General features: G+C 48.0%; 1 protein-coding gene across 2 annotated transcripts; it reads right to left on the bottom strand.

Moving 5' to 3' along the window:
* Positions 1-1,049: 1,049 nt before the first annotated feature.
* On the bottom strand, positions 1,050-17,283 carry FAM240A (family with sequence similarity 240 member A). 2 transcript variants are annotated; one of them, XM_025458287.3, is made up of 3 exons: positions 17,097-17,283; positions 6,568-6,713; positions 1,050-3,005 (listed from the first exon to the last, which is right to left on the bottom strand). In XM_025458287.3, exons 2-3 carry the CDS (start codon positions 6,708-6,710, stop codon positions 2,873-2,875), a joined length of 276 nt encoding a protein of 91 aa, XP_025314072.1. In that variant the 5' UTR covers positions 6,711-6,713; positions 17,097-17,283; the 3' UTR covers positions 1,050-2,872. The 2 variants fall into 2 exon arrangements, with proteins under 2 accessions (XP_025314072.1, XP_025314073.1); XM_025458288.3 differs by lacking the exon at positions 17,097-17,283 and having other exon boundaries at positions 6,568-8,106.
* Positions 17,284-19,179: the final 1,896 nt, after the last annotated feature.

The raw sequence follows: 19,179 nt of genomic DNA on the forward strand, positions 1-19,179 counted from the left end.
TTGGCTCATGTTATAAGTAATTTTGGATTATATCCTGGACATTTGGAGTACAAGGTTATGAGACTCTCCCCTTTTTACAAATCTATTTTAGCAAGCAGTCAAGCTATTTATATTAAGAACGCATGTCCTGGCTCACTTTTGTGAGCTATGTTTTAAATGTCAATTACTTTTCAAAGCCTTTGCTGTGCTTTTGTGATCTGCTGCTTGTGTGCTACTCAGAGGCCAGCCTGGAATCTGGGCAGGATCCCACACCATAGTAGAGCTCTCAAAGCTTTTGCTGTGTTGATCCCGGTCAGTTTTATAAATGTGATGTATCCAGGACTTGATATTCAGATTTAAAACATCCCATTCTGTTGTGAATTTGTTGTATCTTCTCTTCCTTCCCAATCCCTAAAATTCATATGTTGAAGCCCTGAGAATTCATATGATGGTTTTTGAAAATGAGGCCCTTGGAAGGTAATTAGATTTGGATAAGATGAGGAGGGTGAGGCCCTCATGATGGGATCACTGTCCTCATAAAAAGAGGCCCCAGAGATTACTCCCCACCCATTCCTCCCATCCCGTGTGAGAACACTATGAGAAGATAGCAGTCTGCAAGGCAGGAAAGGACCCTCATCAGAACTGACATGCTGGCACTTTGATCTTGGACTAGAAGCCTCTAGCTTCCAGGACTATGAGAAATGGCCCTGATGCTTCTCTGCCCCTTTCTTTCCAGTCCCAGAAAAAGGGACTTGCCAGAGCACCAAGGCCTTAGCATAGACCTTCTTGCCTCTCAGGAGGCATCTGCGGATACTCCTGGCTGGCCTTCCCACCTCTGTCCTCCTACCTTTCAGTGCAGGGTAACCCTCCAGGACCAAGGCCATTGTGGCCCTCCCCTGCCAACACCCTTCGGTGGCTTCCTGTGCCCTTGGGAGAAGCTCCAAGTCTCCTGGCCAACAAGACCTTGGAGGGTGATTTCTGCAGACTCACAGCTTCTCATTCCCAGTCTTACGTTACTATATGTATTCCCTTAAGGCCACCAGGACCCACCATCCCTGTATCTTACCTTCATCAGGGTCACATTTATGTTACTAGCCTATTCTTAAGCCCTCCCTAGGCCAGGATGGGCCCCCTAGAGGGTGGGCAGCTTTGCCTGCTATAGCTCCCAGTGTGAAAGTCCTTTATGCCCAATACCCTTCACTTTTCTGCTGTCTTCTCAGACTGTGGCCTCCAGAGCCTGTGCTTCTGGGTTTCTCTGCAGTTCTCTGGTTGCCTAACACAGTGCCTGGTGTGTGGTCAGTGGGTCAATGAACGAATCTTCACCTGCATTTGGATCCCATTGTAGTTCATGATGGCAGGCCTTTGCATCTGAGAGTCCCTCACCAGCAAGCCCTGACCTCTCTTCTTCCTCTATTTAATTCCTATTTTCCTCCTACTCAACAAAAATTCCTCTGCCATCACAACACTCTCGCCTGAACCCAGCTGGAATTTGTAGTGTATTAGCTGAATTGAATCCCACGTTAAGGGCAGCCCGGGAGGCTCAGCAGTTTAGCGCCGCCTTCAGCCCAGGGCGTGATCCTGGGGACCTGGGATCGAGTACCGCATCGGGCTCCCTGCATGGAGCCTGCTTCTCCCTCTGCTGTCTGTTTCTCTCTCTCTCTCTCTCTCTCTCTCTCTCTCTCTCTCTCTCTCTCTCTCCCCGTGTCTCTTATGAGTAAATAAATAAAATCTAAAAAAAAAAAAAAAAAGAATCCCACGTTAAATGAAACCATAGAGGGAGGAAGGGCTCTGAGCCCTCTTCACTGAATCAAGTGAGCATGGGACCTGGGGAAATGCTCTCCCAACCCTACTCGCCTTCTGGTGGCTTCCATTGCCTTGATGAAGCCTCTTGGACTCCCTGAGGATGTGGATGGAAGCACTGTCTGGCACATCAGGGTGCTCAGAGGACTGGAACAACACACGTGCCGCTGCCCAGAATTACCTCTGCCTTGCTGTGTGTCCTGGTGACATTGGTCCTGTGCATGTAAGGCCTGCAGCCTTCTAGTACTTTACATGGTCTCTCGGAGCCCTTGTTCCAGGTGGAAACTGGGACATTTCAGTTTATACCTCAGGAAGTAGCAACCCTACCCTGTGGACCCAAGACATGGCTGGGGAGTGACTATGACATTTCAAAGTCCAGAACGTATATATGGCAAACACTTTGTTGGGGGTGGCCAGATATACTTTAGCTGAGCTGACAGAGAGCTACCCAGAGCAAGTGTGTTGGAATTTGAAATAAAGCAACAAAACATAGAGCGTGTACATCCGTGGTGGCAAGGCAACCAAGCTTTATTAAAATTATCCTGATCTGATTGAATGGTTCTTGGCAAACAGGCTTTGAGGAAGCCAATTAAATTCACATGAAGGAGAAATAATATTAAATCAATTTCTTGACAAACGTTTTTATGACTATTTACAGTATAGCTATTTCTGCAGATGGGAGCATTTTTCTTCTCACAAAAAGAAAACAAGAGAAAGGATCATGAGACACTATTTCTAGGAGAGATGCGAAATGACACTGGTGGGCAATGTTAAAGTGTGACCATGAAGATCAGATCCTTCCCTGACAACCCCCCTCCCAGCATGTGCTTAGAATTTAAAATATGTAGATTTGAAAATTAGAAGGTAATTGTATGGAGATAAAGTATGCTACACGGATGCTAATCTCATCTTTAGAGGCACTCAGGCTAATATCCTGGCCCCCACGTGGAGGTGCCTGACTTGGCTAATAGTGCCCACTTGGCATCGAGGAGGACGTGCGGGTAAATCTGTCACGGGTCAGGGTAGTGTGACATCTGTCTGGCATAGCTCAGGGACTCGGGCATTTGCACTGATTTCTACTGGCAGAGCCACCTTAGTGCTTTGAATCCTCTTGTGTCAGCGAAGTGAGAAGCTCCCGGCCCATGTTTGCCCGCTTTTCTGTCTCATCTGGATTGTTCCGCAGCCTCAGCTTTGCTTCCAGTCTCTGCCTCCATTCCTCTCTGAGCCTGAAAATAGAAACCACACAGCAAGCAGAGCACCCATGTCCATGGCATTTGGCTCAGGGATGCTTCCTTCCTCCCCCCCCCCCCACCAAAAGTGTGTGTCTGTGTGTTTGTGTGTGCATTTAGGTTTTATTTATTTATTTACTATTTTATTATTTTATTTTTTATTTTTTTATTTATTTATGATAGTCACACAGACAGAGAGAGAGAGAGAGAGAGAGAGGCAGAAACACAGGCAGAGGGAGAAGCAGGCTCCATGCACCGGGAGCCCGATGTGGGATTCGATCCCGGGTCTCCAGGATCGCGCCCTGGGCCAAAGGCAGGTGCTAAACTGCTGCGCCACCCAGGGTTCCCTGCATTTAGGTTTTAAAAGGTATGCAGGAAAAAAAAAAAAGGTATGCAGGGGGACACCTGGGTGGCTCAGTGGTTGGGTGTCTGCCTTCAGCTCAGGGCATGATCCCGGGGTCTTGGGATTGAGTCCTGCATTGGGGTTCCCTGCAGGGAGCCTGCTTCTCCCTCTGCCTCCGCCTGCTGCTCCCTCTGCTTGTGCTCTCTCTCTCTGTGTCAAATAAATAAATAAATAAAATCTTTAAAAAAAAAAGGTATGCAGAGGACTTGAAATTTAAATATATGCATATTTTATACTTTATAGGTATATATTTAGCTCTCACTTCTGTTCAGGCTATTCTAATATTAATCCCTCAAACTCTTCCTTTGAGAGAGCAATGTATTTAAAATACAGGGAGAAGGGATCCTTGAGTGGCTCAGCGGTTTGGCGCCTACCTTTGGCCCAGGGTGTGATCCTGGAGTCCCAGGATCGAGTCCTAGGTCAGGCTTCCTGCGTGGGGCCTGCTTCTCCCACTGCCTGTGTCTCTGTCTCTCTCTCTATGTCTCTCATGAATAAATAAATAAAATCTTAAAAAAAAAAATACAGGGAGAGGAGCCCTGGCTGTCTCAGTTGGTGGAGAAAGCAACTCTTGATCTTGGGGTTCAAGCCCCATGTTGGGTATAGAGATTACTTAAAAGTGAAGATAAAAAACCTTGAAAAAAATTTACAGGGGGAAAAAACCTCTGTCCATATAGAATTGTTTGTTCACTTGGCAAAGTTATTTTTCAAAAACAGGTGAAATAAAGATGTCTTCAGCCATACAAAAACGGAAAGAATTCATCACCAGCAACCTGTTCCTATGGGACACATTAAAGGGAATCTGCCAAGGGAGAATGACACCAGATGGGAGATTGGGATCTGCATGATGGAGGGAAGGGCACCTGAAAAGGTAACTGTGTGGGTGTATTAATAATTTTCTCTCCCACCTTGAATCTCCTTAAAAGATAATCAGTGTCTGAAAGCAAAACTGTTAATGGTGTTGTGTGGATCTGTACAGAGGATCTGTACTTTGCACCAGGGCACAAGGGCCAGGTTGGGGGGGGAGAGTGGGTTTGTGCCATTGTGAGGCTCTCCCACCTATAGGAGACCACGTGCCGCTCGATGGCATACTGCGACAAGGGTCGTAAAGCAACCCCTAACCCCCGCTTCAGCCGTCGAGAGAACAGGCAAGAGATCGGTAAGGTTGTGGAGCCTTCGAGCCACACGGCTGAGCGCCGGCCCCCACGCCCAGGGAGCCGGGACCGTCCTCAGCCTCTCCTCTGACTGCCTGTGGCAAAGTAACAAGGAGAAACCGAAGGCCCGGGAGAGCTGCCAACCTGCCCCGACCTCAGGGCCCGCCCGTCCTCTGGCGTCTTGTCTCTGCGGGGTGCTGTCCTGGACTAGGCGGGACGCAGGGGAACCGACCCCAGGCATGTTTTCCTGTCCTGGCCTCGGCCTCGGAACAGCCTGATGGACTGGGACCCTCTTCTCCATTTTGTGCAGGGACAAGATGGAGCAGTGGTGAGAGCAGAGACCTTCTGGAAGGGACCACCCGGTTCAAATGGGAGAGGGGAAGAAGGATACGTAAGTTGGAGTCTTGCCGTCCCACCAGCCAGAAAGCTTATTTCCTCTTACATGCATAGATGGGCCCCGTGCACATATGTTTTCATGTTTCAACAAACTGCAGTTTGTTTCGGAGCTGATTTGCTCACCCCCTTGGGGTGCGCCTCACTTTCTGCATCTTCTTGGAGCAGTTCCACTGCATCTAGGACCTTCTATGGGTTCCCCGGGGAGACACACGCATGCATGGTGGGGTGGGACACATGTATGCACGGCAGGGACACGCGTGCATGCACGGCATGGGCAGCATGCTGAGTGGCCTGGCCTGGGGAAGGAAGATGATAGGGACTAACTGAGAACTAACTGACCGTGCACCTCAGCTTCTCGATTTCCCCGGAGGGGACTCCGGAACATGGCCCTCCAGCAGCTGGGACAGGCTGCTTCTCCTTGCCTGCGGCCAGGAGAGTATGGCTGAGCAGCTCTCCACGTGTGGCCGAGGCCGGGAGGGCCTTGGAAGGCAGCAGTGAGTTCAAGTCATGTGGATCGGTGCATACTCTCAGCCCAGCGAGCGTGCACCGGCCGCGTGGGGTCTCGGCCAGCGCACAGCTGCCCCACCACCCCCGGCCACACACGAGCTGTGCCCTTTGCAAACAGACAGCGGCTGCGCTGTGCCACGAGGGGACAGGGGACCCAGATGGGCCTGTCCCTCACTGGCTCCCAGACATGGAGGCAGTGGGTGAGGGTGTTGAGCTGCCACCGTTCCCACAGCCACGGCAACCTCCGTTTGCCCAGTTGCATTACTGCTCTGCAGTGGGCAGACTGGCGCGGCTACAGCAGGGATGCGCGGCAGAGGGGCGACAGCCCATCGGCCCCCCTCAGAGAACCTCAAAGGGTGTCCTGTGTCTTCACCCAAATGAGCACCGAGAATCTGCTTTTCACGGACACATCTGCTAACCTGCTCCCCAAATTTAGTGTAACCCTCACGCCCTAGAAATGGTGACAGAGGGGAGAGATTTTTCCATCTATAAAGATATGAATCAAAGTGTACGTTTGTTAACGTAGAAGAATTTTTTAAATCACTGCCCACAACTATAGGTGGTGGCAGGACCATATGCAAGGAAAATGAAAATAATTTTGTTCTCTAAGATGCCCATCTGGCATTCTTTTGGGGAAGTCAGTTTTGTTCTTAAAAAAAAATAAACAGGGTGGCAATGCTATGTCCATGTGCCTTCATGGTGGAGACGCTGATGGTGGTGAGGTTGTGCATGGAGGGATATAGGGGAAGTCTACTTTCTGCTTAAGTTTGCTGTGAACCTAAAACTGCCCTAAAAAAATGAAGTCTATTTTTAAAAAAGACTTAAGTTATTTATTTGAGAGAGAGAGAGAGAGCTCATGTGCACACATGAGTAGGGGAAGGCGCAGAGAGAGAGGGCGAATCTCAAGTGGCCTTTGACTTGGGGTTCAACCTCACACCCCCAGGGCGGGGCCCGTCGCGGGGCTCGAACTCACAACCCTGAGATCATGACCTGAGCTGAAATCGAGAGTCGGATGCGTCACTGACTGAGCCACCCAGGTGTCCCCGAAAATAAAGTCTGTTTTTAAAAACTAGTTTAAAAAATAGACAAACGAGCCACATACTTTCTCAGGGCACTCCGTCCCAGGCGATACTCCTCGGATTCCCGGTAGTAGGTCTGCTTGCCAATCTCCCGTTCCCAGAAGCGCTTGAGCTCGTGACAGGTGTTCCGGCAGAAGATCTCCCGGCGGGCGTACTGACTGTTCATCCCCTGAAAAGGAAGGTATCAATTGAGCCCCTTCAGCCTTGAGCTCCCTTAGATGCTGGGGGGTACAGGCTCTTTTTTTTTTTTTTTAAAGATTGTATTTATTTATTCATGAGAGGCAGGGACACAGGCAGAGGGAGAAGCAGGCTCCATGCAGGGAGCCCGACGTGGGACTCAATCCCGGGTCCCCAGGATCAGGCCCTGGGCTGCAGGCGGCGCCAAACTGCTGAGCCACCCGGGCTGCCCGTATAGGCTCTTTTGAACCCAGTCCCTGCCATTTATTTGAGGGGACCCCGGCCAGCCGCAGAACCTCAGCTGGGGGATGACAGCATGATCTGGCTGCTTGTCATCAGGATATAGGGATGGGACTGCAGAAGCCCCAGTGGAGCGGGGCTTGGCACAGGCACCTGGCAAATACCTCTGACCTTGCGTCCTCCTCCCAGAAAAACGGGCCTTCTCAACTTTGAATCCCCAGGCAAAGCGTGCCAGGCATCTGATGTGCGGTCCGTTGCGTTACCTCAGCATCCCCACGAGTGGGCATTACCTTCCTCGTTTTGTGGGTGAGACGTGTGCTCAGCCAGGAGACTATGGCCGAGCAGCTCTCCACGTGTGGCCGGAAGTTAAAGAACTTGCCCGTAACTCCCACGACTGCAGAAGGCAAGCCGCATGCTTCGGAATGTTTTCAAGCCCTGTGCTAAAGGGGTTTGTCACACAAAGTGACACACCTGGAGCAGGTGGCTCGAAGGTGTATGCATGTGTGCATGCACTTTTGTACAGGACTGTACGTGTCAGACACTCAAGGATGCTCGCTGATTTACACGAAGGAGCTCTGCCCAACTCCAGACCTCAGTGGGTGCAGGGGACAGGCCAGAAGCAGGAACTGGAGGGGCAAGGGGTGCAGAGAGAGGAGCGGTGGGCTATTGGAAATATCCCGGGAGAAGATCTGACCAGGCAGCGGAGGCCAGGTTAATGGAAAGCGGACGGGTTCACAAGGCATCTTGGGGGTGGCAAGGGGTCCCCGTGGAGACTTCAATGCCTTTGCACAGGTGGGAAACAGCAGAGGAGGGAGCTCCTTGGGCAGTGCTGGGCAGAGTCTGAGCTGCCCGGGTGCGACATCAGGGGGAGGTCCTGAAGGGGCGTCTGGACCCAGGGCCCGGCACTCAGTGTGCAGATCAGGACCACAGCTCTGTCGCAGATACCGACGGGGGTTTCAAGCAAGATATTGGCTCTGGACCTGTTTGTCCATCCACTTGACACACCTTCTGCTTGTCAATAAATTCTCCAGGCCTCAGTTTTCTCAGCTGTGAAATTTCTCTGAAGATGAAATTTGATCACGAATGTGAAACTATCTAGCAATGTATAAATTTCTGAATAAATATAACTTGTGTAGTTCATAAACCTCAAATTGTACAGGGCTTAATACGATAATTAACGGTGGGTAATAATAACCTCCTCCAACTTTCTATAGAGATGAAGTAATTGCACTTCTCTTTCCTTCTGGATCAGTGGCTTGACCTTGGCTGCCCATTGGAATCTCTTGGGGAGCTTTGTGAAAACCTGACGCCCAGGCTTCATCCCCAGGGGGTCTGATTTGAGCAGACCACTGTGTGGCCTGGGCATCAGGGTTTTTGAAAGCTCCCCCTGTGTTTCCAGCGTGTGGCCAAGGTGCAAACTGCAATCATGGACCGTGTCCTCCTGTGTGCTGGGTCCAGGAAGGCTGAGGTGATGAGGGCTGGGCGTAAAGGCATAGAGATATCACGGTCACAGCCATCTTGCAAAGTATGCACTTTCCTCCCCCATTTTGCAGGTAAGAAAACTGAGGCTTGGGAGTAGCAATTTGACTTTATCAAAGTCATTCAGGTGGTAAGTAGGACAGCTGTCATACTCATGACCCAGACTCTATCCCCTGCCCCTAACTGTTCCCTGTGGTGGAGGAGAGTGACTTTCTTACCTCCTGGATGTGCTCAGTGATCTCGTACTTTCCTGGCAAAAGAGCAAAGAGCTCATTGACTGCAACAAGCCCCCCCACCCCAGAGCAGAATTTTTCCGAAATGAGGATTTTTCCTGTTTTATTGCAATGTTGTAAGCATTAGCAGTGCTCGATAAATACCTGTTGAGTGAATAAATGCCCCCCTCGGCCTCCCAGTTATCTTTATCCTGAAGGGCTGGCCTGGCAGTGGTGGTGGCATCGAGGGGAGGCGTGTAGGGACAGTGTGAGGGGCATTCCCATGTCACGTTGCCTGGCCACTGGCCCTGGTAGACCGGGACTGTGTGTATTGCTGTAGAACATGCTTCTGAAGGAGGGCAGAGGAAAGAACTCTATGGATTCTGACAATTTTGAGTTCATATGAAGTTTCTGGCATTCAGAGGAGAGTCACTTTGGGGAGGCAAATGCTCATTAGGGTTGTTTTTTTTTCCACAAAATTTGGAGGGCTCATTTTTACTCTGAAGGTTTTCATTTTTTTGTTTCGTTTTTGTTTTTGTTTTTTCTTATTTAGGAAAATAGAAGCCTGAGCCTGAACACGGACTATGTACAATGTCAGGGAACTTTACAACTGTTCGCCCGGGTGCACTAGCTGTGTTCAGGTCTGGGGGCTGCCAAAGCTACACACTTGGGAGCTGGGTTTGGAGAATTGCTGAAAACAAGGGGGGCACCAAGCACATGATCACATGGATCACATCAAGGAGAGACCAGTGGAAGGCAGGCAGCAAGCTGTGGGAACCACTCATTCTCCATCTGCTTCAGTCATTCTTTGGGCTGAGCTTCTGGGACACCAGGCCAGGGGAGTCACCGAGAGCAGAGGAGGTTAAGGAAGACTCACAGACCCAACGCCACGGGCCAGGCGAGCCTCATAAGGGAGGGAAGCACCTGTGCCCCATAGCAAGCTGAGGGCAGAGACCACTACAGAGTCCATTCACATCCTACCCATGACATCAGAATGCTTTGTCTTGGACCCTGTTGGCCCCTGGAAAGAAGAGTTTGGGCCACATTGGGCCCGTTTGCAGCCACGAATGTAATGTATCCTATACCCCTCTTACAGGTGTATTCCCACCCTGTGCCCCAGGGCTGACCCCCAAACCGTCTGTAGGTAGCCCACCTGTGCTCTCCAGATGTCCTCAGGGTGCCCTGCGCTCTCCAGCTCTCTCTTCTTTTGCTACAGAGAGCCTCAGAGTCTCTCAGGGCCTCTCCCTTCCCCAAGCCACACTCTGTTCCTGGTTTGCCGCTCTTCCGTCATCCTGTCCTGGCAGCTCCTGGAATCGGCTATTCGTGAAATCTCATCTTGCCTGTAGCAGGTGTGCAGGTGCACCTGTCCTGCTTGCTTAACGCGGTGTGATCCCTGCTCACCCCCGGGGCCCAGATTCACATCCAACAAGCGAATGGGCACCCTGCTGGGGTCACCCCAGAGCTTCGGGATTCTCTTTATGTGTTTTGCACCTCAGTTTTGTCGTCTGTGAAATGGGATTGTGATGAAGATTAAATCAGATCATGTTCAAGACAATGCCTAACACAAATGTGTCAAGCGTCACGCTGTGTGCTGGGCTCTGGCAAACCCAGTCCTGGCCCTCTGATTTTCTCAGACTGTTGTCTGAACAAGGACATCATTAGCCACAGCTAATAGAGTATAATTGACAACCCCAAATTAAGTGTCACTTTTCCTTATTTGTACATAATATTGAATGTTTGGCTTCTTGAGTATGTGGTTGAGCTTCATTTAGCTTTGTCCTGGTCTTCTGGGCACTACTTAGGAACGGTTAGATAACAAGGCAGAAGTGTTTCAGGTTTTCAGATTGGACAAATGTTCCATATAGGGTGATGCTCAGTGGAGTGCTTGATAAAAACTTTTGACTGGTGTCATTTTTTTTTTTAAGATAGATTTATTTATTTTAGAGAGGGAGAGCATGCACGAGTGGGAGGGGCAGAGGCAGAAGCAGAGGGAGATAGAATCTCAAGCAGATGCTGCACTGAGCCTGGAGCCCGATGCAGGGCTCTATCCCACCACCCATGAGATCGGGACATGAGCCGAAACTGAGAGTCGGATGCTGAACCAACCGCACCATCCAGGTGCCCCTGATTGGTGTCATTCTTATTTCCTTTCGCCTCTGATACATCAGAGATGAGCCTCACCATGACCATTCATTGGAAGGTGCCCCACATGTGTAAGAAGGAAGATGCCTGTTTTCCCAAGGAAGAGCGGGGGTCCCACTGGTTTCACCCCCATGATTGGCATCCACCTCCAGTCTTTTTTGTTTGTTTGTTTTTAAGGCTTTTATTTATTCATGAGAAACACACAGAGAGAGGCAGAGACATAGGTAGAGGGAGAAGCAGGCTTCCTGTGGGGAGCCCGATGCAGGACTTCTTCCAAGGACTCTGGGATCAGGACCTGGGCCAAAGGCAGACGCTCAACCACTGAGCCTCCCAGGCGCCCCTCCAGCTCCACTTCTATCTCTGCCGTGTTATTTCATAACCCAACTAGCTGTTTTGCTGGAAAATACCGGTGGCACAATGGTGAAAAGAAGCAAGATCTGCTCTAAGAAAAAAATGCATTTTGCTGTTAGACAAATTACCTCATCTTCTCCCAACCTGTTCCAGTCATTGTCCCCAGTATGACCAGAACCTGTAGCAGCTGCTTTCCTCAGTCATGTAGCATCAGGGAAACACAATTAATGACAACTTTTGGGAAAACATAAAAGTAAAAGAGGAAAGAGGGAGTTAAAGATATCTAGGACTCCTAGGGGAGTCAGCTGAGTGCAGAGTCTGTTTGAGATTCTCTCTCTCTCTCTCTTCACCTCTGCCCTGCCCCCACCCCTGAATTTTCTCCCTCTCTCTTTCTCAAAGAAATAAATTTTTTTTTTTTTAAAGAAGGACTCCTGGATGGTTCAATGATTAAACATCTGCCTTTTGCTCAGGTCATGATCCTGGGGTCCTGGGATCGAGTCCTGCATCAGGCTCCCCACAGGGAGCCTGCTTCATCCTCTGCCTGTGTCTCTGCCTCTTTCTGTGTGTCTCTCATGAATGAATAAATAAAACCTTTAAAAATAAATAAATAAATAAATAAATAAATAAATAAATAAATAAAAAGATACCTGGGACTCCTAAGCTCCCAATCCCCAAGGGCTGATACCTGGCTAATACAGGGTCCCTCCTCATCATACAGATTCATCACACCAGCACTTCCTGTGACAGGAGCTGGGATGGAGGATGGGGCCCAGGAGGAACCACCAGACCTGGTCTGAGGGGTTCAGGGTGCTTCTCAGGGGAAAGGATGTGCAGGGTGAGTGGATAGGAGCCCCTAGGATGCAGGAAACATTGACACTGCAGAGGTCTGTGATGAGAGCCCTGCAGAAGCAAAATGGCAGGAACGGAGGTGGGGGGTGGCCTGGGGTGGGGGTGGGGATTGACTTCAAAGAGATACAAGGACTTTCTAGGATTATGGAAATGTTCTATATCCTATTTCTAGAGATAGTTTGTCAAAATGAATCAAGCCATACACTGAAATCGGGTGAATTTTATTGACATAAGTGCTATCTCAATAAAAGCAGAGAAGCAATGTCTTCTGTCCTTGGACTAGAGAGAGCTCCATCCAAATTCCCTGGTCCTAACCTCCCCCGAGACACTGCCAGCACCTCAGTGTAGGGGTTAACCCATTCCTCCACGGGTAGCAGATGTTTCTGTAAGCATTTGTGGTTGGGTTTCCAGGCTTCTAAAATGAAGACAACTACTTTGCAGAAATGCGGTGAGGAAGATATCCATAGTTGAAAAGGCCTTTGGACACACAAAGGATTGTTCTCAATAAACAAATAGCTCTATCCTCTCCAACTCCTTGACCAAGAACACCAGCCACTAGTGCGCTCCCTTTAAGAACATCTGTAGCACTACTTCTAGCCCATGGCTACCAACTCGGAAAAGCCATAACTTCTGTGACAGGAACTTTACTTGACAAAATCAATTTGGTGCTTACAGAGAATGACAGCACGGGACACCTTCACAGCAGGTCAGTTAAACAAACTGAGTTGAACTTTTACCCATCTGTGAGGCTTCTGTGCTGCATGAAGGGCAAACTAATGTTAGTGAGTCCACTAAAACAGAGGCACACTGGTCTCCCATGAGTCCTGATACTGGACAAACCATCTAATTTTCCAGATCTGGAGTTACTCAGGGGATTAACTATTTTGTTAGGAGGAGCAGCTATTTTGTGATGATTTTCCACAATGTTTCAAAAAGCTTCATGGGGATCATGGCTTGAAATAGAACACAGGGTTCCAGTTCCAGATAAATGGAGGAAGCACACTCTCCCTCTGTCTTTCCAAAGAATGCAGCTCCAAAGACTGGACCAAGGCACAGGGTGGCTGACTGAAGGCTCCAAAAAGTAAACAGTAGCAGACCGGAATCCCTATCCTATCACCTTTGAATGGTGCCAAGTTTCCCATTTTTACTCTGGGGTCCCCATTTCAGACTCAGGGCAATGGGGGGACCCAGAAACAAGACACAGCCAGAGAGAGCTCTGTGTCCCCTGACTCTAGGGAGAAAGGACAGTCGCAATGTTCAGGGAACGAGGGAAATTATATGCTTTTTCCTTTCTCTAGTCTCTAGAAAGTTCTGAGGGGCGAGAGGCTCAGCAATGGAATTGACCCGGTGGCAGCAGCAGGGCTGAATAGACACAAAACCGGAGGATGGCACAACTTGTTCTGCTAGGAGGGGCTGTGGGCTTCTCGGTGGAGCGACCTTACCCCCTCCACTGCTTGTCTTCTCTCAGCACCCCCTGCACTTGACTCCAGATGTGAGTGTAGCGCCAGAAGCATCCAGCAGACCAGGTAACCAAAGCCCTGGTTTCTGGCCAAAGGACTGCAAAGGGGAGTCCAGGGAACTGGAAATTACCAGAGATAAATAGCACGGAAGGAGCGGACCTCAGGAATGAGACCCCTAGGAATTGCTCACAGATGCCTAAGCTGGCCTCTGGGCTGCACACATGTGGATCTGACCCAAACAAAGCACTAGCAGAGAGAAAATCATTACAGACCTAGAAAAATTGAACAGCATCACCAGCCAGTTAGATCTAAGTGTAATTTATAGACCTCTCCACCCAATGATGTCAGATTAGATTCTTTTCTAGTGCTCATGAAGCAAACCACAAAACAAATTCTAGAACTAATTCCTAGCAAGGGTGCAGGACATGAGATCAATACCTAAAATCAGTATGTGCTAGCAATGAACGACTGGAAACTGAAATTAAAAACACAACACCATTTACAATAACTTCCCCCAAACAAAATATATAGGTATGCATGTAACAAAGCATGTACAAAATATATTTGCTAAAAACTGCAAAATGCTGAAGAATGAAATAAAAGAAAAATTTGGTAAATGGAAAGACCTATCATGCTAATGGGTTGGAAGACTCAACATGGCAGGGATACCAGTTCTCTCAAAAGTATGGTGTAGACTTGTTAACAACTCTAATAAAAACCCAACCTGAAAGTTTTATAAAGACAAACCAATTCTAGAATGCAAATGAAGATGCAAAAGGTATAGAGTAAGCAGTTTCAAAAATGAAGAATAAAGTTGAAGGAATCCCACTACGTGATTGTCAGACTCACTACAAGCTATCATGTGGTGTTGGCAAAAAGTGTCAGCAAAAGTCATTGGAACAACAGGACACCAATATGCCAAAAACCAAAAAACTTCCTCTACTTAAGCCCTGGAACTTATTAACTCAAAATGGATCACAGATCTACCATAAAATCCCAAACTGTAAAACTTTTAGCAGAAAACATAGGAGATTTTTTTCCCGTGGCTTGGGGGTAGGCAGAGTTATTAGTTATGACATCAATAGCACAATCCATAAAAGAAAAATTGACAAGTTGGGTTTCATCAAAATTAAAAAATTTTGCTCTACAAAAGACACCGTGAAGGGAATGAAGCCCAAGATACAAACTTTAAAAAAATCACAGAGATGACAAAGGGTTTGTATCCAGAATATATAAAGAACTCTCAAAATTCAACAATATGGAAGCAAACAACCAATTAAAAATGGGCAATGTGCTTTAACAGACACTTCATCAAAGAGTATGCAAAAAATCAAATTAAACATCAAAAACATTAAAAGATGTTGAACCCCATTAGCCACTAGGGAAATGCAAATTCAGACCAGATGGAGATCCACCATACCCGTAAAGAATGGCCCAGATAAAAAATCACTGACAATATCAAGTGCTAGAGAGGATGGGTGTGGAGCTATTGGAAGGTTCGTTCACTGCTGCTGGGATGCCACGTGATACAGGTATTACCCCAGAAACCAGTTTGGCAGTTTCCTACAGAGTTAAACATATACAGCAAACCCACTCCCAGGTATTTAGCCTAGAGAAATGCCCGCTCGCGTTCTAGCAAAAACCTGCACACCTGTACACGGTTCTCTTTCTAACTGCGGAAAAAGTGGAAACAACCTAATAGTCCTTCAGTGAATAAATGGATAAAAACCAGCAAACATCCATACAATGGAATACTGTGAAGCAATAAAAAGAAGCAAGCTATTGACATATTCAGTAACTTGGATGAATCTCAAAGGCAACATGCTGAGTGGAAGGAGCCAGTCCCAACAGACCATATTCTCTATGATTCCATTTATTTATTTATTTATTTATTTATTTATTTATTTATTTATTTATTTTTTTTATTTATGATAGTCACAGAGAGAGAGAGAGAGAGGCAGAGACACAGGCAGAGGGAGAAGCAGGCTCCATGCACTGGGAGCCCGATGTGGGATTCGATCCCGGGTCTCCAGGATCGCGCCCTGGGCCAAAGGCAGGCGCCAAACCGCTGCGCCACCCAGGGATCCCTATGATTCCATTTATATAATGTTCTTGAAAAGACAAAACTATAATTGCCTGGGGTTAGTGGAAGAAGGCGAGGATAACCACAGAGGCATGGCATAAGGGAGCTTTGCGGGGTGATGGAATTGTTCTGGGTCCTGGCTGGGATGGTAGTTACACAGAGCTGTATGTTTGATAACCTCATAGAGCCCAGCATGCACATGAGAGTCATCTTTTGCTGTAAAGGTAAAAAATAAAAATTTAAAAATAGGGGGTTCCTGGGTGGCTACGTCGGTTAAGTGTCTGGCCTCAGCTCAGGTTATGGTCCGGGGTCCTGGGATTGAGCCCAGGACTCCCTTCCCTTTCTCCCTCTCCCTCTGCCTGCAGCTCCCCCTGCTTGTGCTTTCTTTCTCTCTCTCTCTCTCTCTCTCTCTCTGTCAAATTATTTTTAAATATTTTAATTATTTATTTATGAGAGACACAGATTGAGAGGCAGAGACATAGGCAGAAGGAGAGGCAGGCTCCCTGGAGGGAGCCCAATGTGGGACTCAATCCCAGGCCCCCAGGATCATGCCCTGAGCCAAAGGCAGACGTTCAACTGCTGAGCCACTCAGGTATCCCTAAATTTTTTTTTTTAAATAGGACAGAATTGTCTTTAGTAAAACGTATCTTGACTTTTTGTTGATTTGATAAGATTCAGTCATTGATTATGTAAAGGTTATTTACTATCCCTGAAACACCGCTGAACTCTGACAATTTTCCCATGAGCCAGCGGCAGGGGCATCACCTAGAGGTTGTGGGAAACATAGAATTTATCGAGACCAGAATCTGAATCAAAAGCTGCATTTTAACCTAACCCCTAGGTGATTCACATGCATATTAATGTTTAAGAAGCTCTGGTTTAGAATTACAGGACCCCAAATCCACTAAGTGCTCTTGAGCCTCAGCCTCCTGAGAAGCCCACCCTGGCTCAGCATCTGTTTAATCATTTCTTTTTTTAAAAAAATATTTTATTTATTTATTCATGAGAGACACAGAGAGGCAGAGACGTAGGCAGAGGGAGATGCAGGCTCCTCACAGGGAGCGCTCTGCGGGACTCCCCGGAACCTGGGATCATGCCCTGAGCTGAAGGCAGATGCTCAACCACTGAGCCACCCAGGCGTCCCTGTTTAAATAATTTCTTGAGGGTATTGGTTCTGGGGGTGGTAGCATCTCTTCCTCTATAGGCACTGTTTTTCTTTCTAGTATTTCATTTTATCAGAATTGTGTTAAGTGAACACTGGCTCTGATTTCTGGCTTTCTCACAGAGGTTAGCTCGTTTTGAATGCATCATTTAAATATATATATATATATATATATACACACACATATACACACACATATATATATATTACATATGAAAAGTCCAATTCAGATTTCCAAGTCCTTCCCAAGCAGATGCAAGGTAGGAGGGTCAGAGGGAAAGATGCACCCCAGGAGCTGAGAAAGACAGGCTCTTACGAGGACTATACCCATTTCGCTTTCCCTGAGAAGGGCAAGAGAACATCCATCCCAGGCACACTCAAATTCAACATCCTGTACCTTTGAGATGGAGCTGCTGCTGCCTCGATCGCGATCACGTAGAAAGGAGGGCGAGCACCACAGCTCTGGGGGTTACGAGACTGCCTCCTGGTCCCAAAACCTCAAGGTCCCAACCCTTTATATGCAGAGCGGAGGAGTCACAGAAAGGCCTCAACCTTTCAAGGTTACGTGCACCAAATTAGTAGCAGAGTCACCGAGGTCTCATTCCAGGGACACGGTGGCCTCCTTCCTGGTGAAAAATAGCCCCTAGCCCCTGCTCCCCCTACCTACCCCTACCCACCCCAGGGCATGCAGGCTTCTGGTCTGGCAGGCCCTGCGTGACCATGACTTGGCTGGAACCAGAGTTACAGTTCAGAACATGTTCTGGATTATCCGGGAGCTCACACCCGCAGTGCATCAGGCAAAGCTGCCCCTCCACCCCTCAGAGGGTAAAAGAGCCTGGGATGGCGTGACGAGTCACACTTAGAGGTCACTTTACAGGACGACTTAGAGAGGCGTGTTGTCCTTCGGAGCTGCTAATCCATGCAGGGAGCTTGGTGACGACCTTTTACGGTCTGTTTGGATCCCCCCCCAGCCAGGGGGGAGCGCAGGAACTGGCCACTGGTGACTCTCTTCCAGTGAAGGGCACCAAACCGGGACAGGCTTCTCAGTTGAAAGGGACCTTCACGCCATTTCATTTGTGTCCTTGAGTGAAACACCTGGGATGGTCCCTGCCTGAGGACTGTCTGGTCGTTATCCAACTCTGCTGGGTCACTGATACGCATGCTTATAAGTCAGCAATCCGAGTGGCAGTGTGGAAGCCCAGCCCTGCATGCCCTGCGGGTCTCCAGAAAGTGAAGCCAGGTAGGATCGTGGGCCTCGAACCCGTGGAGCTATTTCACGAAGGCTTCCCCTCCTCATGTGGATGCCCTGGGGAGCAGCGGAGCAGCTGCTGAGGCTTCTCATGGGGAGAGAGGGTGACAGGCCACCCTTCCAAGCACCACCTCTTCACAATGACACCCACAGCAACCCTGACATCTCCAAAGCACATTTAAAGACAAAATCACCCATTTTGCTTTTCATGTGTTTCTGCTGGTAAGTGTAATATCGCAAGCAGAGAGGATAGGATGATAAGGCTAGTAAGATATTTCTACTGCACATTTTTTTAATATCCCCTTTCTTCTTTACAGAAAAAAAAAATCCACAGGGACACCTGGGTTGAGCGTCTGCCTTTGGGTCATGGGTCAGGTCATGATCCCCGGGATCCTGCCGGGGTGTCTCTGCCTCTGTCTGTGTCTCTCGTGAATAAATAAAATGTTTTAAAAAAATCCACAGTGGAATTGCATATTAGGTGAAAGATTATCTTGAAAGATTTTTTTCTTTTCCCACTGCTGAATGCTGGCAAAGCCTTTCTGGTTACATGGAGTTCCTCAAACTTTATTGAGGCCATTAGCACGGCCTTTAAGAAAAAAACTTATTAAGCTTCCAATTGTTGCTGCCCCCCCCATCCCCTGCCCCCCGGGCTCACAGGAATCTGAAAATCGATTTAATCCTCTAGCATGGAATTTGGAAGTGTCCATACTTGGTTTACTTCAAAGAACAGACATTTGTGATTTTCCCAATTCAAGTGAAGGATGAACTGACAACCTTCTGAATTTCCAAGTTTTCATCCTGTGTTTGTGATTTATTTAACGGACAGACTCCTCCTAAAGGGGATCTTTCCAATCGGATTCTTTCTTTCTTTCTTTCTTTCTTTCTTTCTTTCTTTCTTTCTTTCTTTCTTTCTTTCTTTCTTCTCTCTCTCTCTTTCTCTTTCTTTCTTTCTTTCTTTCTTTCTTCTCTCTCTTTTTCTTTCTTTCTTTCTTTCTCTCTCTCTTTTTCTTTCTTCTTTCTTTCTTTCTTTCTTTCTTTCTTTCTTTCTTTCTTTCTTCTTTTTATTCATTTACTTATTTATTCATGAGAGACACACAGAGAGAGGCAGAGACACAGGCAAAGGGAGAAGCAGGCTCTCCGCTGGGACCTGATCCAGAACTCGATCCCAGGACCCCGGTATCACACCCTGAGCCAAAGGCAGAGGCTCAACCACTGAGCCACCCAGGCATCC

The sequence above is a fragment of the Canis lupus genome, chromosome 20 (genome assembly GCF_003254725.2).
Source record: "Canis lupus dingo isolate Sandy chromosome 20, ASM325472v2, whole genome shotgun sequence".
NCBI classification, from domain to species: Eukaryota; Metazoa; Chordata; class Mammalia; order Carnivora; family Canidae; genus Canis; species Canis lupus.